The 27,121-nt window shown below is 39.3% G+C and overlaps 1 protein-coding gene across 3 annotated transcripts in view; it reads left to right on the top strand.

Annotated features, from left to right (window-relative positions):
* HECW2 (HECT, C2 and WW domain containing E3 ubiquitin protein ligase 2) overlaps nucleotides 1-27,121 on the top strand; it is a 746,182-nt gene that overhangs the window by 604,040 nt on the left and 115,021 nt on the right. For all 3 annotated transcript variants that reach the window (XM_053698566.1, XM_053698567.1, XM_053698568.1), the window contains 2 exons: nucleotides 22,419-22,514; nucleotides 24,804-24,954. In XM_053698566.1, coding sequence (XP_053554541.1) covers nucleotides 22,419-22,514; nucleotides 24,804-24,954 — 247 coding nt within the window. The remainder of the gene's footprint in view (nucleotides 1-22,418; nucleotides 22,515-24,803; nucleotides 24,955-27,121) is intronic.

The raw sequence follows: 27,121 nt of genomic DNA on the forward strand, positions 1-27,121 counted from the left end.
GGGGGATATCTGTGTGTGCAGGTGACTATTACTGTGCATAATTATTAGGCAACTTAACAAAAAACAAATATATACCCATTTCAATTATTTATTTATTTTTACCAGTGAAACCAATATAACATCTCAACATTCACAAATATACATTTCTGACATTCAAAAACAAAACAAAAACAAATCAGTGACCAATATAGCCACCTTTCTTTGCAAGGACACTCAAAAGCCTGCCATCCATGGATTCTGTCAGTGTTTTGATCTGTTCACCATCAATATTGCGTGCAGCAGCAACCACAGCCTCCCAGACACTGTTCAGAGAGGTGTACTGTTTTCCCTCCTTGTAAATCTCACATTTGATGATGGACCACAGGTTCTCAATGGGGTTCAGATCAGGTGAACAAGGAGGCCATGTCATTAGATTTTCTTCTTTTATACCCTTTCTTGCCAGCCACGCTGTGGAGTACTTGGACGCATGTGATGGAGCATTGTCCTGCATGAAAATCATGTTTTTCTTGAAGGATGCAGACTTCTTCCTGTACCACTGCTTGAAGAAGGTGTCTTCCAGAAACTGGCCTGGGTAGGACTGGGAGTTGAGCTTGACTCCATTCTCAACCCGAAAAGGCCCCACAAGCTCATCTTTGATGATACCAGCCCAAACCAGTACTCCACCTCCACCTTGCTGGCGTCTGAGTCGGACTGGAGCTCTCTGCCCTTTACCAATCCAGCCACGGGCCCATCCATCTGGCCCATCAAGACTCACTCTCATTTCATCAGTCCATAAAACCTTAGAAAAATCAGTCTTGAGATATTTCTTGGCCCAGTCTTGACGTTTCAGCTTGTGTGTCTTGTTCAGTGGTGGTCGTCTTTCAGCCTTTCTTACCTTGGCCATGTCTCTGAGTATTGCACACCTTGTGCTTTTGGGCACTCCAGTGATGTTGCAGCTCTGAAATATGGCCAAACTGGTGGCAAGTGGCATCTTGGCAGCTGCACGCTTGACTTTTCTCAGTTCATGGGCAGTTATTTTGCGCCTTGGTTTTTCCACACGCTTCTTGCGACCCTGTTGACTATTTTGAACGAAACGCTTGATTGTTCGATGATCACGCTTCAGAAACTTTGCAATTTTAAGAGTGCTGCATCCCTCTGCAAGATATCTCACTATTTTTGACTTTTCTGAGCCTGTCAAGTCCTTCTTTTGACCCATTTTGCCAAAGGAAAGGAAGTTGCCTAATAATTATGCATACCTGATATAGGGTATTGATGTCATTAGACCACACCCCTTCTCATTACAGAGATGCACATCACCTAATATGCTTAATTGGTAGTAGGCTTTCGAGCCTATACAGCTTGGAGTAAGACAACATGCATAAAGAGGATGATGTGGTCAAAATACTAATTTGCCTAATAATTCTGCACTCCCTGTATATATATGTCTATGTGAGTGTATACGTGTGTATATATATATATATATGTGTGTGTCTATGTGAGTGTATATGTGTGTGTATATATATATATATATATATATATATATATATGTGTGTGTGTGTGTGTCTATGTGAGTGTATATGTGAATATATACAGGGAGTGCAGAATTATTAGGCAAGTTGTATTTTTGAGGATTAAATTTTATTATTGAACAACAACCATGTTCTCAATGAACCCAAAAAACTCATTAATATCAAAGCTGAATAGTTTTGGAAGTAGTTTTTAGTTTGTTTTTAGTTATAGCTATTTTAGGGGGATATCTGTGTGTGCAGGTGACTATTACTGTGCATAATTATTAGGCAACTTAACAAAAAACAAATATATACCCATTTCAATTATTTATTTTTACCAGTGAAACCAATATAACATCTCAACATTCACAAATATACATTTCTGACATTCAAAAACAAAACAAAAACAAATCAGTGACCAATATAGCCACCTTTCTTTGCAAGGACACTCAAAAGCCTGCCATCCATGGATTCTGTCAGTGTTTTGATCTGTTCACCATCAACATTGCGTGCAGCAGCAACCACAGCCTCCCAGACACTGTTCAGAGAGGTGTACTGTTTTCCCTCCTTGTAAATCTCACATTTGATGATGGACCACAGGTTCTCAATGGGGTTCAGATCAGGTGAACAAGGAGGCCATGTCATTAGATTTTCTTCTTTTATACCCTTTCTTGCCAGCCACGCTGTGGAGTACTTGGACGCATGTGATGGAGCATTGTCCTGCATGAAAATCATGTTTTTCTTGAAGGATGCAGACTTCTTCCTGTACCACTGCTTGAAGAAGGTGTCTCCCAGAAACTGGCAGTAGGACTGGGAGTTGAGCTTGACTCCATCCTCAACCCGAAAAGGCCCCACAAGCTCAAGTCCTGTCAAGTCCTTCTTTTGACCCATTTTGCCAAAGGAAAGGAAGTTGCCTAATAATTATGCATACCTGATATAGGGTATTGATGTCATTAGACCACACCCCTTCTCATTACAGAGATGCACATCACCTAATATGCTTAATTGGTAGTAGGCTTTCGAGCCTATACAGCTTGGAGTAAGACAACATGCATAAAGAGGATGATGTGGTCAAAATACTCATTTGCCTAATAATTCTGCACTCCCTGTATATGTGTGTATGTTTGTGTATATATATATATATATATATATATATATATATATATGTGTGTGTGTGTGTGTCTATGTGAGTGTATATGTGTGTGTGTATATATATATATGTGTGTGTCTATGTGAGTGTATATGTGTGTGTATATATATATATATGTGTGTGTCTATGTGAGTGTATATGTGTGTCTATGTGAGTGTATATGTGTGTGTATATATATATGTATATGTGTGTGTGTGTGTGTGTGTGTGTGTGTGTGTGTGTGTGTGTGTGTGTGTGTGTGTGTGCAACAACAATCTAGCTAAAAATAATATTTTTGTTTGTTGCACAAATTATTATTAAATCAATTTTGCAATTAATTTGTGCTTTGGATTGAAACCCAAACATTTTATTTTGTGATTCAGACAGTGAATGTTATTTAAAACCCCCATTAAATTTTTCGTTCCCTTCCCATGTTATTTTTTGTTGAAGAGGTACCTAGGTATATGTCGGGAGCACTACAATGCTCTTGCAAATGGATAACATTCTTGCAAAACTGCTGCCATATAATGCTCCAGATAGGTGCAAGCCCCTGAGCTTTTGTCCTTGCTTTTCAACAAACTATGCCACGAGAACAAATACATTTTGTTAACAGAAGTAAATTATAAAACTGTTTAAACTTGCATGCTCTATCTGAATCAGAAAATGTAATATTGCAAAGCATTACATTGCCCCCACCCATGCTACTTCATAATACCACCCAGGTGGCAAACCTTCTGTGGAGAACATGGCTTCATTTTGACTTTAATGTCCTTTTGGATGCAACGTTAAACCTTAGTATGCCAAGTATTTAGTCCTTCTGTAGTAAATAAACTGATTACTAACTGCTAATATTTATCATCTGAAGCCTAGATGTGATTTGAGGTTAATTTCAGGAGAAAATAACTTTATAACCATAGATTTATTTTTATAGCTGAGTACAGATTAATTGGGGAATGCTTCCTGATATTTGTCTTAGTCATTTTGTGTAAAATCTGTGGTCTGTATGAGGTTTGTGGTCTTTTGAGGTAAAAAAAAAAAAAACTATTTAAACCATACATGTTTTATTTTAGTTCAGACAACTAAGTGAATTTGGCCAAAAAAAAAAAAAGAAGATAAAATTGCGTCTCCAAAATGCATTTCTGATTTTGTATTTTCTTTAACCACTATTGAATATAACTTTAATGCCATTACTTTAGACAAATAAGCAGAAAGTGAGGATAAAATCCTTTTTCATACAGGAAAAAAAAACTTTATTTTATATAACAAGCCACTGGGAAAAAAGGTTTCAAAAACTCAACTTCAATGGAGTGATTAATTTCTTCCCCAGTTGTATATTTCGCCTGTTAAGTATATTAACATCTGTCAAAACTAGTCAATGCCATGACAGCAAATATTCTAGTAAAATAGTCTCTTTTATTTGACATTCTTAAATTCTAGATGAACTCATCCCTATGTTGAAACTGCCATAGACATTCTCTGAAGACTGCTTTGGTAAAGACTTACAAAACCTCTTTATCTTACTCAAACATCACAGCATTGTTCAGGCTTGTAAGGGACTGAAGAAAAATTATCTTAATGGAAAACCAAAATTGAAGCAGTATAATCATTTGGCCCCAATTCTGTGACACCTATAGCCAAGAGCCATAACAGTTTAGGATGTTTAAAGGGACAGTTAACACCAGAAATTATATTGTTTTAAAAGATAGATAATCCTTTTATTACCCATTCCCCAGTTTTGCATAACCAACACGGTTATATTAATATACTTTTTACCTCTGTGATTACCTTGTATCTAAGAACCTTCTGACAGCCCCCTGATCACATGACATTTTATTTATTATCTATTGACTTGCATTTTAGCCAATTAGTGCAGTGTCTGCCACAATTCACAGGCGTGCTCACAATCTTATCTATATGGCTTACAGGAACTAGCTCTCCCCTGTTGTGAAAAGCAAATACAAAAACATGTGATTAGAGGCGGGCTTCAAGGGCTTAGAAATTATCATTTGAGCCTTCCTAGGTTTAGCTTTCAACTAAGAATACCAAGAGAACAAAGCAAAATTGGTGATAAAAGAAAATTGGAAAGATGTTTAAAATGTCATGCCTTATTTGAAACATGAAAGTTTTTTTTGGACTTGACTGTCCCTTTAAAGCACTGGTTGTGAATCACTGGTGTAGAAAGAGACATTTAGGCAACATCCATATCAACAGTTATGATAGTAAAGCTACTGCTTGTGTCCCAATTAGCCAGATATACAGAAAACATTGTTTATTGTACATTTTATCCTGCAGCATAGTCTATTGTGTTCTTTAATTATCTGGTGAGAGTGTGACATTTGATACCTGCCACTACTCAGCACTACATTTCATTTGTCACATTTTGGCCTGGTTCCAGGCAGTGTGGCAAGCATTTTAGTTGGTTTCTTCTTTTGTACTTCGCCAACACAGAATGGCCACCTTTGTGGTGTCTGGGCAATCTGCTCATAGAAAAAAGGGTAGCAGACAAGTGTATTAAGGTAAAGGACTGCAGATTCTGGAGTCTGATCTGATGTGGTATGGGGCTGATGAATGGAGTCTTAAAGGCATGAGTCTTATGCATTGTTGCTATGTGCCTGATAGCGAGGCTATGTGGACAGATCTGATTTATGTGGCTCACAGAACAAGGCATCTGATCTGTGGTGTTATGTGGGCATGTGCCAGAGAGTGGCTATAGGGCCAATAGTTAAAAGGACAGTAGACACCAGAATTTTTGTTCTTTAAAAAGGTAGATAATCCCTTTATTACCCTTTCCCCAGTTTTGAATAACCAACACAGTTATAATAATATACTTTTTACTTCTTTGATTACCTTGTATCTATGCCTCTGCAAACTGCCCCGTTTTTTCAGTTCTTTTGACAGACTTGCATTTTTATCCAATCAGTGCTGACTCCTAGGAGCTTCACGTGCCTGAGCTCAATATTATCACATTGAAAAACATGAACTAACGCCCTCTAGTGGTGAAAAACTGTCAATATGTTTTCAGATTAGAGGCGGCCTTCAAGGTCTAAGAAATTAGCAAATGAACCTCCTAGGTTTAGCTTTCAACTAAGAATACCAAGAGAACAAAGCAAAATTGGTAATAAAAGTAAATTGGAAAGTTGTTTAAAATTACATGCTCTATTTAAATCAGGAATGTTTTTTTTTTACTTGACTGTCCCTTTAAGGTAACTGCCATACCTTTTTGACTCTTGTGAGGTTCAGAAAAATTGACAAACAGAGAAAGTCTAAAATCTTTTGTGGCCTCCACACAGAATTTTAAATTGTTCACAATATCCATGTTGTGAAGTAGTTGCTCTTTAGAATTCTTAGCAGTGGGACATAAAGAAGGAACCACAGTCTCTTGGTTGATAGTATATATGGATAACACCTTAGGAAGAAAATAATAGCTAGTGCGCAGAGCAGCCTTATCCTGATGAAAAATAAGGAAATAAGGTTTGCAAGATAATGTCACGCTTGTGCTGAGTTCTCGTATTTGGAGTTTGTTTTGTGAGGTGTGCTCTGACTTGCAGTTCTGTTTACTCTTTGACATGACTACTGCTTATGGTTTAGACTGAGTTTATTGAGGAAAGTTCTGTAGTTACAACAGTGAAGACTGTGATAAATACAGACAGGTAAGTAGTACTTGCTGTAAGGTAAGTCAGATATGAGCATATGATGGAGCGGAACACTGTGCTGGAAACAGCAGACTAAGGCATTGTAACGTCCAAGCAGGAAGTCAAAATACAGAAGAAACAATCAACCAGGCAACACAACAAATGAGGAAGTCAGGAGGCAGAGTCTGTAGAGAAATCCATGTCAAAAGACAGCAGAACACCTTTTAACAAATAGCGTGCGGGAAATCCGGCGCCAAGCCGTATTTCCCACACGGCTATTGGCTAAGAGGTGAAAACGTCACCTCTCAAGCAAAACAGCATTCTGCTGTGGGCGAATGCTTGAAACAAATAAAGGAGCTTTCTGCATGAAGTATTTTATACTTCATAAATAAAAGTCCCCTTTATTTGTTCCAATAGTCAATGCTTTCATTTAACAAACATTAGGATTGACTTTCACTTTAATGCCACAGTGAATATTGCCAGAAGAGCTCTATTGTTGTGTCATTGGGAGCCTGATATTGGCTCAAAGGTTAATCTATGTGGTCTACCCTTTGAAGGGCATGTGATGTTCGTTAGCAATTAGAGAGTCTAATCTCTCTGGAGGTAAGAGTCCTTTTCTTCCACAAATGTATGTGTCCTTTGTATGCACACAGGCAGTGGAGACAATATCAAGCTCCTTTCATTCCCAGGAATGGGAAAGCCAGAACTAAATCAGAGGTAGAGGCCTAGGAAGGCCCATTCCAACTAACGGATCTAAGAAGCAATGGTGGTTTGCTTGCCCAGCCTCTCTTTCTGGGTGATAGACTTTCCAACTTCAGAGAGCTTTGGGCATCAAGCATTTCAGATTCCTTGGTGCTCAACCTTCTTCAGACTGGGTATTTTCTACACTTTAAAAAGAAACCTCCTCTTCCTCACTTGGAGATATTTCCACTCCTGAGAGATTCTTTAAACTTGCAAGCAATTTATCAATTTGTCAAAAAGCTCTTTGCCAACCAGGTTATTCTGTCGGTGCCAGAGCATCACCACAATCGAGGATTCTATTCTCCCCTTTTTCTGGATCTTTCGAAAGCTGAACACGTTTCTGGTGGTCCAAGGCTTCAAGATGGAATCCTTAATTTCAGGCATAAACTTTATGCCTCTGATGCCTTTCTTCTTTCAGGTTGACCTAAAAGAGCATATTTCCATAACCCCATAGCAGAATCACACATAGTTAATCAAAGTTTGTGTTGGGAAACCATCATTTCCAGTTTGCAGATTTGCTCTTTGACATTTGTACGGCACCTTGAGTGTGCACGAAGGTCCTCGTTCCTCTCATTGTAGAACTTTGCTTCAGACATTTATTTGTCATTCATTATCTAGACAATATTCTTTTGATTGCAAGAACAAGGGACCAAACTCTCCAGCAGAGATATTATATTACAATTTCATCAGGATCACAGTTGGCTCATAAATTGTCAAGCGAGTCATTTTCAGCCCACACACAATCTGTTTTTTCAGCGGGTCCCAAGGATGTTAGTTCACTGTTAGATGAAAATGTTGAGACGTATGCCCTCTCTAATTCATGTGGTTGGTCCATTCTAGTGTAATTTTATTCAACCGTTCAAGAGGTCCCACAATTTTTCTAATTAAAAACTCTTCCCAGAACAGTTAAAAAGACTTCTTCATTGGTGGTGCCAGGTTCAGAATCTTTCAAGGTGTCCTCCCTTTGCAGAATGAGAATGGGTTCTATTCTAGACGAATGCAAGTAAACATGGATTGGGCCCTGTATACAACTCTCAAGGAGTATGGGACAAATACAGATGTTTTGAATGCCTTGGTCTATTTTCTAAGCCAAATGGTAAAGGTAGTGATGGGCAACAAAACGGCAATGTCTTATATCAAGGAGGAACAAGAAGCCAAATGGTTTTCAGGGAGGTATCCACAATCTTTGTGCAGGCCCAGCGCAATCTTCAATTATTGACAACTGTTTACATTCCAGGTTCCAGCATTGACAGTGCAGGAAAAAGATTCTTCCCACAGAATGGCAGCTCATCCTAAATTTCTTTCATATGATTATGAACAGGTGGAGAATTCCAGAGGTGGATGTGATGGCCTCCAGTCTCCATCAAGTTCCAATTTTTTACAGTAATTTTCCAATTGTTCATGCACTAGGAGTAGATGCTCTTTCCCAGAAGTAGGAGTTCAGTCTGATGTATGTATTCCCACCTTTTCCTCTCATTATTCCCCTGGTAAGATGCATTTTGAGGGATAAAGCAACATTTATTGTAAATTCTGCCTTTCTGACCATGCAGGCTATGGTTTCCTAATGTGCACTACAGAGTATGGAATTGTTTTTCATCCTTGATGCTTCAGCACAATGCATCTATAGCAAATATACAGTTATCTCAGTAATTGGAGTTATATGATGGTTTTCTGAAAGGCCTCAGTGCTCCAACTTTGAAGGTTCAGGTTTCTGCTATTTCTGGAAAGAAGTGGGCACTGGATCCCTTGGTAAAGCAGTTCTTTTAGGCCTTGTCCCATTTCCAGGCAAACAAAAAATCTACAGTATCTTCCTGAGGGTCTGAAAGTTCTTATAGATACTCCGTTTAGCCTCTTTGTGAGGTATCCCTGTGGTTTCTCACCTTGAAAACTATCTTTCTTGTTGCCATCACCTCCGAAAGGTGTGTGTCCGAATTTCAAGCTCTTTCTGTAAAGCAACCTTTCCTTGTCTTCCATCAGGACAAAGTTATTTTATGAACTGTTACTGAGTTCTTGCCTAAGGTTGTGTCAGATTTCCACAGAAGTCAAGATATTGTTTTACCATCTTTCTGTCCTGGGAAAAATGAAAGTCAAGGGAAATCTTTGTACCCTCTTGATGTGGTCCGTTGTCATCATATCTGTGTGAAATGGACAGAAGCAATTCGAAAAACAGATAATCTTTTTATTATCGCAAGAGGACCTTGTTTGGGTCAGGCTCCTGCAAAATCGATCATTTCAAGTTGGATTGTTCAAGCTATTTCCAGATCATATAAGCAGAAGGAGGAGCAGGCTCCAGAGGGGCTCAGAGTACACTCAACTAGGGCAGCTGGGCTTTTTGAGTGGATGCCACACCAGAACAACTTTGTCCAGCTGTTGTTTGGAAGTCGATGCACACTTTTATTTCACATTTTAGCTTGATGTGCCTCTGCTATGTTTGGGTGCAAGGTTTTGTCTTCTGTATTGTCTTGAATAAATGTGTTACTTTTTTGTATGATCTCCCTTTGTGTCATCCTTCTTTTCTCTCACCAAACTTTTAGTTTACTGCTTTGGTAGTCATCTCACTGGTAAGCATTACCAGGGAGGCCCATATACCTGGGTTATGTTTACCAGGCTCCCTAATTTTTCCTGGTCTTCCTGTTTGACTAGGACATCACTAGGAGCAGGAGGGGGCAGTGCATGAGGGGTTACCTAAATACAAGTAACCAGGGGAGTGCGCAGTTCTGTGAGCTCCCTCTTGGGAGTGGTTCACTGGTAAGCATTAACCAGGAAATGGGCCAAGGTATAGAAATTGCTATATTTTTTATGTTAATTTCTAATTATTCTGTTTGCTGCAAGCACAAAGTTGTTTTGATAGCACAGCAGTGGCAGTGATTTATTTATTTATTTTAAGTCTTAAGGATAGTTGAATGATAAATAAAACTCTATGTACATAAAATATGTATAACTGTGATGATATAAAATGGAAATAAGTAAAGAAGAATACTCTCCTCTAGGAGTGTTGCAACCCACATCATGGTCTCCTCTCCCCTAGCTTTAGCTTTGATTTCTCACATCAACTGGGTACCTACTACTCCAAAGAGATGAATATATGGAAGGAATCTTCCTAGAGAAAGGGGTCGGCATCAGTCTTTTAACCATCAGCCCCACAAAGATAAAGATCTCCGTCACATCCGGAGTAAGATATAACAAGTGCGCTTTATTTAAAACAATAACTGCTCAACAATTAAATAGCTCAGCTCTGCGTATTTGACCGGACACAGCCGTCTTTCTCAAGAGCAAGTTTTCTTTCAAAAGACCAAAAGAGCTAGCTATCTTAAGAAATATGGTTATGTCCATTGAAATGCCTTGAGCTGAGCTATTTGATTGGATTTCGATGGGGTGTAGTGCCAAAGACGAGCACCCATAGCTCTGAACAGTAGGCTAACTAGCTAGCTTGGAAAATGTACTATGAAAATAAATGTGTTCAGAGCGCCTCAAATGGGCTAGGTGTTGTACAATGTGTAGAGTGTGTGTTTAGAAATATTTTAATTGTAAATCTAGTACTTTACACAAGAATAAAAATAAAACATGCCACAGTGGTAATAAATGACAATAAAAACAATAAGATGTGGATCCACTCTTGTACAAATTAAATATTGAATATATCTATATAAAAACACTGAATATAAAATGATACAGAGGCAATAATAATAGTAGCCCCAATAAAAATATGAGAAAGTTAAAATTCCAAAAAATGTTTGAAAGAAATCAATCCAATGTGTGGATTAAAAAAATAAATCAAATGAATGGATTGCTGATATCGACTAGGAGGAGGATACTGTAAGAGATATTATGTACCAGTGTTGGTGGTGATAATGTGTATAAAAAGGGAGTGAAAAATTATCCTTAGTGATTGCAAATATAAAAAAAACAGACAGTGTCAACTTGCTTATTCAAAATTGAAAAAAATGATGTGAAAAATTGAAAAAATTACAAAGGAAAAAATGCTGCTCAAAAAATGAAAAAAGAGAACAAAGTCAGTGATAAAAAAAAAAAGGAGGAAAAAAGAGAACAAAGTCAGCAATTGTAATCCAAGAAACTAAATCCTAAAAAAGGCTAAATGTGAAGATCCAAATAAAAGTCAAAAGTTAATAATGTGTAGAAAAGGAAACCTTATTTTCCTAGTGGTGAGAGTCCGTCTGAGGTTCGTGATGGTGAGAATAAAGTCAACAGTCTTTTAGGTCAAACCCAATTAATGGGCTAGTGTTCCTGTTCCTGATCGTGAGAGCCTTTGGTGGTTGGGAGAAACTCCAATCCAAAAAAAATATTTTTTTTTCTTTACACAAGAACAAAAACTTATATAAAATCCTAGAGGAGGCTGAAACGCGTTGACCACAGCTGGTAAGCACTATTCTGATTTTATATAAGTTTTTAGTACCATCTACACTATTGTTGTTTTTATTTGCTTTTAGGTTTAATTTATGATTTAAAAGAAAAAAATATATTATTTTTTTTGGATTGGAGTTTCTCCCAACCACCAAAGGCTCTCACTATCAGGAACAGGAACACTAGCCCATTTATTGGGTTTGACCTAAAAGACTGTTGACTTTATTCTCACCATCAGGAACCTCAGACGGACTCTCACCACTAGGAAAATAAGGTTTTGTACACATTATCACCACCAACACTGGTACATAAGTATCCTCCTCCTAGTCGATATTGCCTCTGTATCATTTTATATTCAGTGTTTTTATAAAGATATATTCAATATTTAATTTGTACAAGAGTGGATCCACATCTTATTGTTTTTATTGTCATTTATTACCACTGTACCCACTGTGGCATGTTTTATTTTTATTCTTGTGTAAACTACTAGATTTACAATTAAAATATTTCTAAACACACACTTTACACATTGTACAACACCTAGCCCATTTGAGGCGCTCTGAACACATTTATTTTCTGAGCTATTTGATTGTCAAGCTGATTTCATCCGGAATAAAGTCCACTTGTTATATCTTACCAATGTTGCGGCGGAGATCCTTAACTTTGTGGGGCTGAAGATGAAAAGACCAGTGCTCACCCCTTTCTCTAGGCAGATTTGTTCCATACACACATCTCTCTGAAGTGCACCCAGTTGATGTGAGAAACCAAAGTTAAGGACAGCTGATTTTAAATGTCCCCAGGTACATAAATAGCTATTTTGCGCATAAAAAGATTAAACAACAGTTTTAAAGCATAATAGTATATCTAGAATTGCTGCATCCTATAAAGTGAAATGTGTTTGCATTGTTTAGATGTAATTAAATCTAGAATTAATTTTTTACATATGACCTGTACATAAATAACATAGAAAGAATGCTTATGTTTTATTGTGAATGCACCTAATGATGCATAAATGGTATTTCCATCTAAAGGGGAGGAGAGTCCACGGCTTCAGTCATTACTTTTGGGAAATAAGAACCTGGCCACCAGGAGGAGGCAAAGACACCCCAGCCAAAGGCTTAAATACCTCCCCCACTTCCCTCATCCCCCAGTCATTCTTTGCCTTTCGTCACAGGAGGTTGGCAGAGATGTATCAGAAGATTCAGAGTAGTCTCTTATGGAGGGTAGTACTCTTTGAAATGGGACTATGTCAGCCTCTCAGTGAGAGCTTATCTGAAAGTCAGAGTCCGGAGATGCAGGGAGAGTCTTTCTGCGAAACCATCCCAACTCATATTAACAGCTCCATAAAAAATCAGCGTTGACGAGTTTCGCTGCCTGCTTCCTACATTCAAGTCCATGTCAGGAGTGATGCTAATACACTGTCACACTTGAGAGGCCGTGTTCCTGTTCCAAGGCGTAGATTCTGGTAAAATCGTTTGATTTTTATACACATAATGACAACGCAGAAGACAGGGTCACAGTGTAATGCCTTTTATCTTTATAGAATCAAGGGTTAACATCCCTAGTAAAGGGGTTGAACAGAGGGGTTTATACATAATATTGTTTATTGTGTCATTGCTGCGATATGTGTGAGATGAGGCTCTGGCAATGGGTGAACTTTAGTTTCCTTCCGGGAGTATTTGCGCAGCTGTTTTTGGCGCTTTTTCTTCCCGGGGGCGGTCCTGCGAGGCATTCCTGCTGACCGGGTGTGGCCTAATCTACTTCCTGCTGGGCTGACGGTGCAGGAGAGCAGGAGACGTAACGGTTTCTGTGGTCCGGGTCCTAGGAGGTGGTGAGTGCCCCTGCCATTGGAGGTTATAATGGTTCCTTTATTTATTATATTTCTACTAGTCCGTATCACAGCCGCAAGCTAAGGAGGACTCTGATGCGTTAGAGGGTACTCCCTCTTTAACTAAGTCTAGTATCTGTGTTTATTGTGAGGAGGTTCCGGTAGATCCGCCTGCTCAACTATGTTCCCCTTGCCTAGATAAGGTCTCGGTTTCTCGAAAGAAGAGGTGCGTCCCCTATATTCATTCAATCCGTTGGCCGTCAGACTTTGCGGATCAACTGCAAACAGCGGTCTCGAAGGTAATCAGTGCCTTACCACGTTCTGCTAAGCACAAGCGTAGGGTAATATATGGCGATCCGGCCCAGGAGTCATATACTCCTATGGATATCTCGGAAAGGTTATCCGCTGACGAGGACGACTCCGACTCTTCGGAGGACGTTCATTCTGGGTCGGAATCCATGTAATCTAAAGCTCCGTCTGCAGAGGAGCCCGATTTCAGGTTTAAGATTGAAAATGTGCGCTTTTTGCTGAAGCAGGTGCTTGCTACTCTCGAGGTGCCGGAACCAAAACTAACGGAGGAACCTTCGATTCCTCAGCTTGATAAAGTGTATGCGGACAGGGTGGTACCTCAGACCTTCCCGGTTCCTGTTAGGATGGCTAACATTATTAAGAAAGAATGGGAGAGATAAGGTTCTTCCTTTTACCCTTCTTCCTTTAAGAAACTGTTCCCCATTCCGGACTCTCAGCTCGAGCTATGGGGGACTATCCCTAAGGTAGATGGTGCTATCTCTACACTCGCGAAGCGAACAACGATTCCTCTTGAGGATAGTTCGTCCTTCAAGGAGCCTATGGATAAAAAGTTAGAAAACATGTTAAGGAAAATGTTTCAACACACAGGGTTTGTTTTTCAGCCGGCAGCGGCAGTAGCAGTGGTTGCCGGAGCTGCGACATATTTGTGCAAATCTCTGTCTGATATGGTCGAGAGGGAGACTCCCCTCAATGAAATACAAGAGAGAATTAAGGCCTTGAGGGTAGCTAATTCTTTTATTTGTGATGCCAATATGCAAATTATTCGCCTGAATGCTAAGGTTTCAGGGTTTTCTGTACTAGCACGCAGGGCTCTGTGGATAAAGTCGTGGTCTGCGGACATGACCTACCACAGGACAAGAAGGTTAAGCCTAAGGGATCTACTTTTAATCCCTTTTGTGCGGACAAAGCCCAACGCCAGCAGCCCACCGCAAAAGCGGATCAGTCCAAGGGTGCTTGGAAGCCGGCTCAGTCTTGGAACAAGTCCAAGCAGAACAAGAAGCCAGCCAAAACAAAGTCGGCATGATGGGGCGGCCCCTGACCAGTCCCCGGACCAAGTAGGGGGCAGATTATCTCTCTTCTCAGAGGCCTGGTTGCAGGATGTTCAGGACCCTTGGGTTCTGGAGGTTGTCGCCAAAGGATACAGGATAGGGTTCAGCTCTCATCCGCCCAGGGGCAGATTCCTCCTGTCAAACCTGTCTTCCAGACCAGAAAAGAGAGATGCCTTTCTAGAATGCGTGAGAGATCTCTCTTCTCTCTGAGTTATTGTACCAGTACCCCCAGCAGAAAGGGGTCTAGGGTACTATTCAAACCTTTTCGTGGTCCCAAAAAGGAGGGCACGTTCCACCCGATTCTGGACCTAAAATGTTTAAACAGGTTTCTGGCTGTTCCATCTTTCAAAATGGAAACGATAAGATCTATTCTGCCCCTAGTTCAAGAGGGTCAGTTCATCACGACAATAGACTTGAAGGATGCCTACCTTCATGTGCCAATCCACAGGGATCACTTCAGGTTCCTGAGATTTGCGTTTCTGGACCAACATTACCAATTTGTGGCCCTTCCCTTTGATCTGGCGACGGCCCCGAGAGTCTTCACAAAGGTTCTGGGGGCACTGCTTGTAGTAGCCAGGTCCAGAGGCATTGCTGTGGCGCCCTATCTGGACGATATCCTAGTCCATGCGCCGTCATTCAGTCTCACAGAGGACAACTCGAGGGCCCTTTTGTTTTTGCTCCAATCTCACGGTTGGAAGATAAACTTAGGAAAGAGCTTCCTGATTCCCAGCAACAGGGTGGAGTTCCTGGGGATGATAATAGATTCTATAGTCATGAGAATATTTCTCACAGATCAGCGACGCAGGAAGATTGCGTCCGCCTGTCTTGCCCTTCAGTCCTACCCCAGTCCCTCTGTGGCTTAGAGTATGGAGGTAATCGGGCTCATGGTATCCAGCATCGATGTCATTCAATTCGCCAGGTTCCATCTCAGACCTCTTCAGTTGTGCATGTTTACACAGTGGAACGGCGATCATACAGATCTATCCCAACAGATTTCTCTGGACGATCGGACGAGGGATTCCCTCTCTTGGTGGATCCGTCCTGAACAACTGTCCCAGGAGACATCCTTCCTGAGACCGTCCTGGGAGATTGTGACCATGGACGCGAGTCTGGCAGGATGGGGAGCTGTTTGGAACTTCGATCGATCTACAATGCTCTGAAGGCGTGGCCTCTTCTGGGGTTGTTTAGCTTCATCAGATTCCAGACAGACATTACCTCGTGGCTTACATCAACCATCAGGGGGGGACGAGAAGCTCCCTAGTAATGAGGGAGGTGTTTCGGATATTGGAATGAGCAGAGTCCCACAGCTGCTCGCTCTCAGCGATCCACATTCCGGGTGTGGACAACTGGGAAGTGGATTTTCTCAGCAGGCAATCCTTTCATCCGGGGGACTGGTCTCTCCACCCCGAAGTGTTTGCAGAGTTTTGTCACGAATGGGGGACTCCGGAGATAGATCTCATGGCGTCCAGACTCAATTGCAAACTACCCAGATACGGGTCGCAGTCAAGGGATCCCCAGGCAGAGCTGATAGATGCCTTGGCGGTACCTTGGGGGTTCAACCTAGTTTACATTTTTCCACCGTTGCCACTTCTACCTGGTGTAGTGGCCCGCATCAAGCAGGAGCAAGCTTCTGCTATTCTGATTGCTCCATCGTGGCCGCGGAGGACGTGGTTTGCGGATCTGGTGGGGATGTCATTGTCTCCTCCATGGAGGTTACCCTGTCGCAGGGATCTGCTGGTACAGGGTCCTTTTCATCATCAAAACCTAGATTCTCTGAGGCTGACTGCATGGAGATTGATCGCTTAGTCTTGGCCAAGAGAGGGTTCTCTAAGAGAGTGATCGATACTCTCGTTCAGGCCAGGAAGCTAGTCACTCGTCACATCTATCATAAGGTGTGGAGGACTTACTTGTCCTGGTGTGCGAAGCACGGATATCCTTGGCACAAGGTTAAGGTATCCAGGATTTTGTCCTTTCTCCAGTTTCCTTGAAGGGACAGATTTTGGCATTGTCTGTCCTGTTACACAAGAGACTCGCTGTGCTTCCTGATATACAGTCCTTTGTTCAGGCTTTGTCTAGAATCAGGCCTGTTTTTAGACAATCTGCTCCTCCCTGGAGCTTGAACTTGGTTCTTAAGGGGTATTACAGAGGGTTCCATTTGAACCTATGCACTCTGTTGACATTAAGATTCTTTCTGGGAAGGTTCTCTTTCTGTTAGCTATTGCATCGGCACGCAGAGTATCTGAGTTGGCGGCCTTGTAATATGAGCCTACTTATTTAGTGTTTCACGCTGATAAGGCTGTTCTTCGCACCGGTTTGGGATTCCATCCCAAGGTTGTGTTTAACCGTAACATTAATCAAGAAATCATTGTTCCTTCTTTGTATCCTAACCCCTCTTCCCCTAAGGAGAGGTTACTTCATAATTTGGATGTGGTTCGAGCTTTGAAGTTATATCTTCAGGCTACGAAGGCCTATTTAACAAATGTTTGTCCGACATGATTCGATCAGCAGATCATGTCCGACAGACATCGCTGAATGCGGAGAGCAATACGCACTCTGCATTCAGCATTGCACCAGCAGCTCTTGTAAACGTCTGGTGCAACGCCGCCCCCTGCAGATTCGCTAGCAGGGGGTGTCAACCCGATCGTATTCGATCGGGTTGATTTCCTGCAATGTCTGTCCGCCTCCTCAGAGCAGGCAAACAGGTTATGGAGCAGCGGTCTTTAGACTGCTGCCTTATAACTGGTGTTTCTGGCGAGCCTGAAGGCTCGCTAGAAACACGGGGCTTCAAGCTCCATATGGAGCTTGATAGATAGGCCCCCAGATCTCTTTTTGTGGTGTATTCTGGGAAACGCAGGGGGCAGCAAGCCTCTGCAACTTCTTTGTCCTTTTGGTTGAGGAGCATGATTCGCTTAGCCTACACGACAGCGAGACATAAGTCTCCTCAGAGGATCACGGCTCATTCGACTAGAGCTGTGGCTTCTTTGTGGGCCTTCAAGAATGAGGCCTCAATGGAGCAGATTTGTAAGGCGGCTACCTGGTCCTTAAACAAAACAAATACTCAGCGCTATCTATCTGATGAGGGATTCAATCTATGTAATAGTATAGTATATATATAAAAACAATACTTAGTTGTATATATAGCACCTGTATATTTTTTTAAAAATACTACAAGGTTAGTAAAAAAGAAAGAAAGAATTTAACATGTAAATAAATAAATGAAAAACATGTAAAACATATATGATTGTGTGCAAAGGGTACTGTCCTTTTTATGATGATCTGTAGATAACCACAAGGTCGCACAGTCACTTAGGGTAAGGCGGTTTGTTCTCCAAAGGTGAAAGTTGAGAAATGATGTTAATGCAGCTCTTCTAAAGGAAAGTCTTCCCAAACAACGATCTACCAGGAACTGTAGAACTATAGCGAAAAAGAGAAGCGCAAGACACCAGATCTCTGTGCAGCGTTAAAAACACCTTTAATCAGCTCCAAACATAAGGTAATACACTCATAAGATAAAAAACATATATGTGCATTCAGTGCATAAATGTGCACAAACATATATCACCATGTATCTCGTTCTTATCCGGTTCTCAAAGGATCTCCAAAGAATTTGAATAAAGTCCACATTTGTATTATAGATGATAATGTTGTAAGTCCCAAATATAACAAATAAAAAGACTTACTAATATATTCCCTGAGGAGAGGTAACCCTCGGCTTTACCGCGCCCTGTGTGTTCAGCTGGTTGGGTACAGAAGCCTCACTGGGACCTAATTCCTCCTAAAGCGGATATTCCGCTTGACAGATGAAAAATAGCTGATTGTAAACTCGACGCGCGTTTCGTTCCGTTAGCGGCTGAACTTTTTCAAGAGTCTGTAACTTGTAGCGTGTGCAGTGCTTTTATACCTTAGGCTCATCTTTACCACTCCCACAGCTAGTGCAAAGGACGGCTGCAGATTCACTATATCAAATTAGACCATATTATACAATATTAAAACACGGACCCATTTGATAGTGCCTCTTTTCTAAACTATCCTTATTTGTAAATAGGTATTAGTATTAGTGTATATTGGGAATTCTTAGCTCCTAACTAGATAACTTGCATCATATTTCAATTGTTAAAATAGTAACTGATAAGTTAAAAATATATATATGTAACTATGCATCCCTTCATGTAAAAACATGTACAAATTGCATGTTTTAAAAAACTATCGACCAGATTACGAGTTTTGCGTTAGAGGCTATGCGGTGCTAACGAGCAGTTTTCTCTCACCGCTCACTTACCTACAGCGCTGGTATTAAGGGTTTTTACAAACCCGGTGTTAAAAGGCAAGAAGTGAGCGTTGAGCAAAATTGTTCTCCTTACCGCACTCCAATACCAGCGCTGCTTAAGTCAGTGGTGAGCTGGTCGTACGTGCACGATTTCCCCATAGGGATCAACGGGGAGAGCCGGCTAAGAAAAAGTCTAACACTTGCAAAAAAGCAGCGTAAAACTCAGTAACACAGCCCCATTGATTCCTATGGGGAAATAAAAGTTATGTTTACACCTAACACCCTAACATGAACCCCGAGTCTAAACACCCCTAATCTTACACTTATTAACCCCTAATCTGCCGCCCCCGACATCGCCAACACCTACATTATACCTATTAACCCCTAATCTGCCGCTCCAGACACCGCCGCCACCTACATTATACTTATTAACCCCTAATCTGCTGCCCCCAACATCGCCGACACCTACATTATTTTTATTAACCCCTAAGCTACCGCTCCAGACATCACCGCCACTATTAACCCCTAAACCGATGCACTTCCGCCTCGCAAACATTAGTTAAATATTATTAACCCCTAATCTGCCGTCCCTAACATCCCCGCCACCTACCTACATTTATTAACCCCTAATCTGCCGCCCCCAACGTCGCCGCCACTATACTAAATGTATTAACCCCCTAACTTAAATATAATTACAATAAATCTAAATAAAAATTAATTTTATTACCTAAATAATTCCTATTTAAAACTAAATACTTACTAATAGTTACATTGTAGCTAGCTTATGGTTTATTTTATAGGTATTTAGTTTTAAATAGGAATTATTTAGGTAATGATACTAATTTTATTTAGATTTATTTAAATTATGTTTAAGTTAGGGAGGGTTAGGGTTAGACTTAGGTTTAGGGGTTAATACATTTAGAATAGTGGCGGCGACGTTGGGGGCGGCAGATTAGGGGTTAATAAGTATAATGTAGGAGGCGGCGATGTTAGGGACGGCAGATTAAGGGTTAATACTATTTAACTAGTGTTTGCGAGGCGGGAGTGCGGCGTTTTTGGGGTTAATAGGTAGTTTATGGGTGTTAGTGTACTTTTTAGCACTTTAGTTATGAGTTTTATGTTACGGCGTTGTACCATAAATCTCTTAACTACTGACTTTAAAATGTGTTAGGGATCTTGGAGGTAGAGGATGTACCTCTCACTTTTTAGCCTCCCAGGACAGACTCATAATACCAGTGCTATGGAAGTCCCATAGAAAAAAGACTTTACGAAGTTTACGTAAGTCGTTTTACAGTAAGGCCAAAGAAGTGTGCGGTGCCCCTAAACCTGCAAGACTCGTAATAGCAGCGGTAGTGAAAAAGCAGCGTTAGGACCTCTCGTAATCTAGCCGTATATAAAATAAATATATAGTTAAATAAAAAGTTATATATATAAAAATAAAAAAGAGATATATTCATAAAAAGATAATTTGATTAAAATATTAGAGGATAACACTTATTTGTAGATACCTAGAAAGATCAATCATAGTATCCCTAATTTATATATCCAAATAATCCATTATTTAAAAAAATAAATTAAAAAATTCCTAAAAATCTTTTTATAGTTAAAAGTGATTATTATTATTTCAGTTTTCATTTATGGACTGTGTAAAATACCCTAAAACTACCCTAAAAAAGCTTGTATATCTAAATCAATGTTCAATTCCCTAGGAAATAAGAATCCAATTTTTGAATCCAGAATGTCTCCTGTTGTCTTAATTTAAATAACCTATTAGTATCCCACTTATTGGTAGTTATATGTTCTATAATTCTAATCTCTAAACTTTTTGGATCTTAATTATGAACCTTTTTTGAAGTGTGATGAGACACTATGGTTCTCCATACCTGTAGTAATGTTTGTGAGATGTTCCCTCAATCTATATTTTATCTTACGTTTAGTTCTACCTATGTAAATTAGATTACAGGAACAGTTTAACTGATACACCACATACGTGGAAGTGCAGGTACATCTATTTTTACATTGAAAACTTTTTGATCTATCTGCATTCCTAAAAACTTTATGGTCCTTGCTAATATGTGGGCACATAACACAATTCTTGACCTTACATTTATAAAGGCCTGGGGTTACACCCAACCATTGCAATCGTTCTTTAACCATTTTGTGTCCCCTTAGTTTCGTGGGCGCTAAATAGTTTTTAATATCCTTATTTTTTCTGATTTCCGGTTGGGGTCCTAAAGTTTTCTTGAGGAAAGGGTCTAGACTTAGAACCTGCCAGTGTTTTTTAAGTATACTTTTTATCTGATAATGTTGAGCATTGTATTTAGTTACAAATTTAGGTGCAGACTTATTTTCAAGTGGCTTATTTTTCTTCTTGTCTGAATTTTTAATGAGGTTTACTCTTTCCATATTATCTACTTTTCCTTTCATGTTTTTGAGTAATTCCTCATCATATCCCTTTTCTTTAAATTTATTTGTTAAAATTTCTGCCTCCTTATTATAGTCATCTTTTTCAGTGCAGTTATGTTTTACTTGCTGATATTGGCCTAGGGGTATGTTACTCTTCCATTGTTTGAGATGCCCACTTTTAGCATTCAATAAGCCATTACTGTCTGTCTTTTCCCTATAATTCTTCATTGCTACTGTATTGGTGTTATCTAAATTCTTATTTCTTAAAAGAGTTGGATCCAAAAAGTCGATTGAAGTTTTGGAACAATTGTGAGTAAATTTCAAATTATAATCATTATTGTTTAGATATCTCATTAGATTCTCAATTTCATCAGGGGGCCCCTGCCATACCATTATGATATCGTCAATGTATTGAAAATACCGGACAATTTTTTATCATATGGGTTCTCAGCCCAAAAATATATATCATCCTCAAATTGTGACATGTAAATATTTGCATACGATGGGGCAAAGGTCGTCCCCATCGCAGTTCCCTGTACTTGTTTATAATATACGTCCTCAAAAAGAAAATTGTGATTTAAAATGAATTTAATACTCTCGACAATGAATTTAATTTGGCTACCTGGTCCTCCTTACATACTTTTACAAAATTTTACAAGTTTGACGTTTTTGCTTTGGCGGAAGCAGTTTTTGGGAGAAAGGTTTTACAGGCTGTGGTGCCCTCAGATTAGGGTCCGCCTTTTGCCCTCCCTTTTTCATTCAGTGTCCTCTAGAGCTTAAGTATTTGTTCCGAAAAGTAATGAATGAAGCCGTGGACTCTCCTCCCCTTTAGATGGAAAATATAAATTATGCTTACCTTATAATTTCATTTCCATCATGGGGAGGAGAGTCCACGGCTCCCGCCCGTTGCTCCGGTGGGCGGTCCTAAATTTAATTTTGTTCTTCTGGCACCATTTATACCCTGATATTTCTCCTACTGTTCCCTCGGCAGAATAACTGGGGGATGAGGGAAGTGGGGGAGGTATTTAAGCCTTTGGCTGGGGTGTCTTTGCTTTCTCCTGGTGGCCAGGTTCTTATTTCCCAAAAGTAATGAATGCAGCCGTGGATTCTCCTCCCCACGATGGAAATGAAATGATCAGGTAAGCATAATTTATATTTTTAGTAGAGCACTTGTGGTGTATTTACTAATTGTTTGTTATTTCTGGTAGGTCCTCAAGGAAATGAACATCAACCCTTGAGATCACTTCCTTCAGTCCGACAGGATGTCAGCAGATACCAGAGAGTAGATGAAGCTTTGCCACCTAGTGAGTTTGTAGCATATAATACTAATAAATAAAAAAATATTAAAATATACTAAAACGCAGGGTGACCAGGTTAATTATAGTTTTATAAATCAGGATTTTTGTTTTTAAATCACTCTTCTCATCGCTCAGACTGTGGTTTACACCATTCCTTTGCTACGTGAGTCATTTTCTATGTACTATAAAGTGCTGTAGCGTGTCTGAAAATATCATATGGTAGAAGGCAGCTTAGTAAATTTAGGCTGCACTGTGCAAAATCATTTTAATGCACTCAAACCCAGGTCTAGCCCACGCACAGTCTGTCACTAAAACATGTCTGTATTAAATTGCATATTCCCAGGCACAGTGTGACATCATTTATTTTTTTACTAGCAGCAGTGTGAAAGCAAAAAGAAAATAATTATTATAGATCTGCTTGAAAATTGAAGACTTTTCTTTAAAGGGGCAGTAGAAAACCTTGAGATTGTAATGTAAAATGTAAATTACACATAATAAAACAAATTTGCAATATACTTTCATTAATTACTTTGCCCCCTTTTAATGTAATTTAGCTTTTAAATTGAGGCTTTTCTAATTCTCAGGACCGAATAAGCACACTGCAAACTTCTCAAGGCTAACCATGCTACGTATTTTTTTATTTATTGGCTTTAACAGATAAGAACTGCAGTAAGATCTTCTTTATACCTGTGCATCTTAATTTGGGGGGTCACTTAATTTTTTTTAGGGGTCCACAAGATTTGATAATGTACTCTGCACAGGGAGACAGGGGAGCAGGATGGGTCCCTGGTACAATGGTAGGCTAAGTTGCAATTAATAACGAAAAAGAGCAGCGAAGCAATTAAGGAATATTAGGTTGCTGTTGATCTCAGCTTTAAATGTACATTGTGTTTGTGAGTGGTTTCTGTGGGTGTTTGTGTGAGTGTTTCCTGTGGGTGTCGGTGTGAGTGTTTTCATGGGTCTCCCTGTGTGTGTGTGTGTGTGTGTGTGTGTCCATTGTCTGTTACTTTTTAGAACAGTTCTAAAAAAAGTCTTTGTACAGACTTTGAGACTAATGATATTTCTGGAAGTCACTAACCCAACTCTCAACCTTTAAATTAGTGTTCAGGCAGGTCAGGGGCCTCCTTTTCAGCCACTGTATATGATTGGCATCATATACTTGACATCTTCCTTCACAAAAAGATACTCAGAACTTCATATTTTGTTTTGTAATTTTTCCTTTTTTGACAAAAATATAATCTACCACACTACTTGGCAGGTCAGTGCAAGAAAGATCTGAGTGTTTCTGTGTGTAACTGTGTATGTCTTTTCTGTGGGTGTCGTTTGTTTCTGTTTGTGTGAGTGAGTGTGCGTATGTGCTTCTCTGGGTTTCTGTTTGAGTGTGTGCCTCTGTGTGTGTAAATATTTCTGTGTGAGTGCTTGTGAGTGTTTCAGTGTGTCTGTGTGTTTCTGGGTGTGTGTGTTGAGTAGTTTTTTTTGTTTGTCTATTTGTGTTACTACCGTTAAAACGTTTTCAAATGTGACTACACTCAAGAATAAAGTGTGCACACATTTTAGTCACTTTGCCAAAAAATTTACAGGTCAAAAGGGGGAAGGGACCCTGATCAGTGGTTTATTAAGGGCCCCCAAAGTTTATCATAAAATATGAACTCCTTTCAAAGCTCCCAGTTCAGCAATATAATGAAAAGCTGCAGGGGGTATAAAGTAGTTTGTGCCATTTATGCACATTTTTACTTAATGAGTCAAAATGACTTGTGGTAAACATCACCGGCACTAACTGTGCACACTTGTAAGTACAATAAGTGTTATTGCCTTTTACTATAGTGCTGAGCTAAGGATATGGAATGGAGGACTGATTTTTGTTAAAGGGATATGAAAAACACACTTTTTTTAAACAGCTTTCTAATTCTATTATCTAATTTGTTTTGTACTATTGGTATCCTTTCTTGAAAAGCATATCTAGATATGCTCAGGAGCTGACCTATGTGCATTGCTTTTTTTTTTAACAAAGGATACAGAGAGAATGAAGCGAATTAGAAAATAGAAATAAATGGGAAAGTTGTTTAAAATTGTATTCTCTCTCTGAATCCTCAAAGTATATGGAGATAATTATATGTACCCTGTATAAAGTGTGTCACACACACAATACGCATGCACACATGCCCTGTGACTTTTTGGGTATTTTATTAAAGGTCCTAGATAGGAAATTTGTGTCCTGCAAGGACATATATTAATAACTATTAAGGTTATTATAACTATGTTCTAAAATGTATTTAATGTATTTTTCCATGGCAGACTGGGAGGCACGAATCGATAGCCATGGCAGGATATTCTATGTAGATCATGTAAACCGGACAACAACATGGCAACGTCCAACAGCCCCACCTGCTCCTCAAATCCTCCAGAGATCAAACTCTATCCAGCAAATGGAGCAACTTAACAGACGGTACAAATGTTTGCAGACAAATCATTTTAGGCTATCATTTATTTTAGTAACTTGTAAGTAAAAATACTATTGTGTAATTGTATAGAGTGAAATCATCACACTGACCCTCACATGGGCACATTTCACTCAAATTTAGAATCTCACAGGGGGGGAGAGAAGATGGCAGGGAGCAACCGGCACTGATAGCAACATTTTTTTGAAAGCACATACAAATAAAATGATGGTGTTTTCACAGTATTTTGCCTTGCATTTGCTTCTAGTTTCACACATATATTTTTCTATTTGTACTAGTGCATTTAAAGGGACAGTCTAGTAAAAAATAAACATTCATGATTCAGATAGGGCATGCAATTTTAAACAATTTCCCAATTTACTTTTATCATCAATTGTGCTTTGTTCTCTTGGTATTCTTAGTTAAGAGCTAAACCTATGTAGGCTCATATGCTAATTTCTTAGCCATTGAAGGCCGTCTCTCATCTGAATGCATTTTTACAGTTTTTAACAACTAGAGGGCATTAGTTCATGTGTGCCATATAGATAACATTGTGCTCACGCACGTGGAATTAACTAGGAGTCAGCACTGATTGGCTAAAATACAAGTCTGTCAAAATAACTGAAATAAGGAGGTAGACTGCAGATGCTTAGATACAAGGTAATCACAGAGGTAAAAAGTGTATTAATATAACCGTGTTGGTTATGCAAAACTGGCTAATTGGTAATAAAGGGATTATCTATCTTTTTAAACAATACAAATTCTGGTGTAGACTGTCCCTTTAAAACAAATTCACCAGCTAACAACATTCAGCAAGTAAAAAAGTTGAGCACTGCAGGTGTAGCATGCCTAGATAGTATAATAAGTCAGACACCTGCAAGGAATGTCCTTGTTCAGCCCACTCACCAAGACTCATTTTACAATAGAAAATAAAGCACACTTTGAATTTTTTAACTCTTGGTTACAATTTCAACTTTGTATTTCCTAACTACATTGTACATACAATATGAGTTTTACTGTGTACATTAAACATGATTATTAACTCCTTCACTACCGGGACTTTGAGTAAAGAACTTGCCCAAAATACCGGAAATGTTTTAGCATTTTTGCTATCACTCTATTTAAACAGAAATAGAGCCCTGTTTTTTTTTATTTACCTGTCAAAACTACGTTTGTTTGTTTTTGTTTTTTTGTTAAGGTATTTATCAATACATTATTCATAGCATGACATAATGAATGCTATCTCCACAATATAATGACAAACTTTTGTAAAAGTGAAAAATAAAAAAATAAAAGAGTAACCTCAAGATTAACATATCTAATTACAAAATAAAACTCCTTAGACTTGTCATAAACCAAATAGTTGAGACTATTCTTAGAACAAACATGGCATACTATAGTACTAGTATGTCACACATATATACATTGCAGGTTTTACAATGATACCTTAGATTTTTATTTTTTGTAGAAGGTTACCGTAGTACCTCTTTATCAAGATATCCTGCCTAGTAGGATGATAGTTTCATCTAGTTTACGTAGAGTAATAACATATTATCTTAACTGAGAGATACAATTTTTGCTGAAAATGATATAACACTAATTGTAATACCTCCCAAACTGGACCGGGTCACTCTTGTACCCTGATGATGAAACATGAAACTGGGAAGGATCTCAAATGATATATATGGTCTCACTTGGACCAAATATGAAATAGTATAGGATACATAGAATTAGCATTTACAATGAAATTGATGATAGCACAATAACCAGAGATATACTGTAATAGAGTAGTAAAATTAATCTAGTTGGCGAAAACTAAACTGATATTTCATAAGTGAATATGTCTAGTGGTCCTTCATGGGAAGCCCAACACCACAATAGCTAACTACCCTCTTCAGCTTAGCTTAAGACCCTTACTTACGTGATCAAGGTAGGGTAAGATAGGGGGTGTACTTATAACATAACATAATCTTAATCTTTATGTCTAATGGTGTGGAGGACACTGAGATCCACTGGCTTGGGGAAATTTCCTGGTATCCTAAACTGACCCTTCACATAGTTAAACCCACTATATAAAATGGATAAGCAGAGACATCTACTAGCAATATCACTTAGGGTGTACACAGGATTAGCGTGGCTTAATATAAATATAGGTGCCCACTGGGCGATCTTATG

This window comes from Bombina bombina, chromosome 1 (assembly GCF_027579735.1).
Source record: "Bombina bombina isolate aBomBom1 chromosome 1, aBomBom1.pri, whole genome shotgun sequence".
Taxonomy (NCBI): Eukaryota; Metazoa; Chordata; class Amphibia; order Anura; family Bombinatoridae; genus Bombina; species Bombina bombina.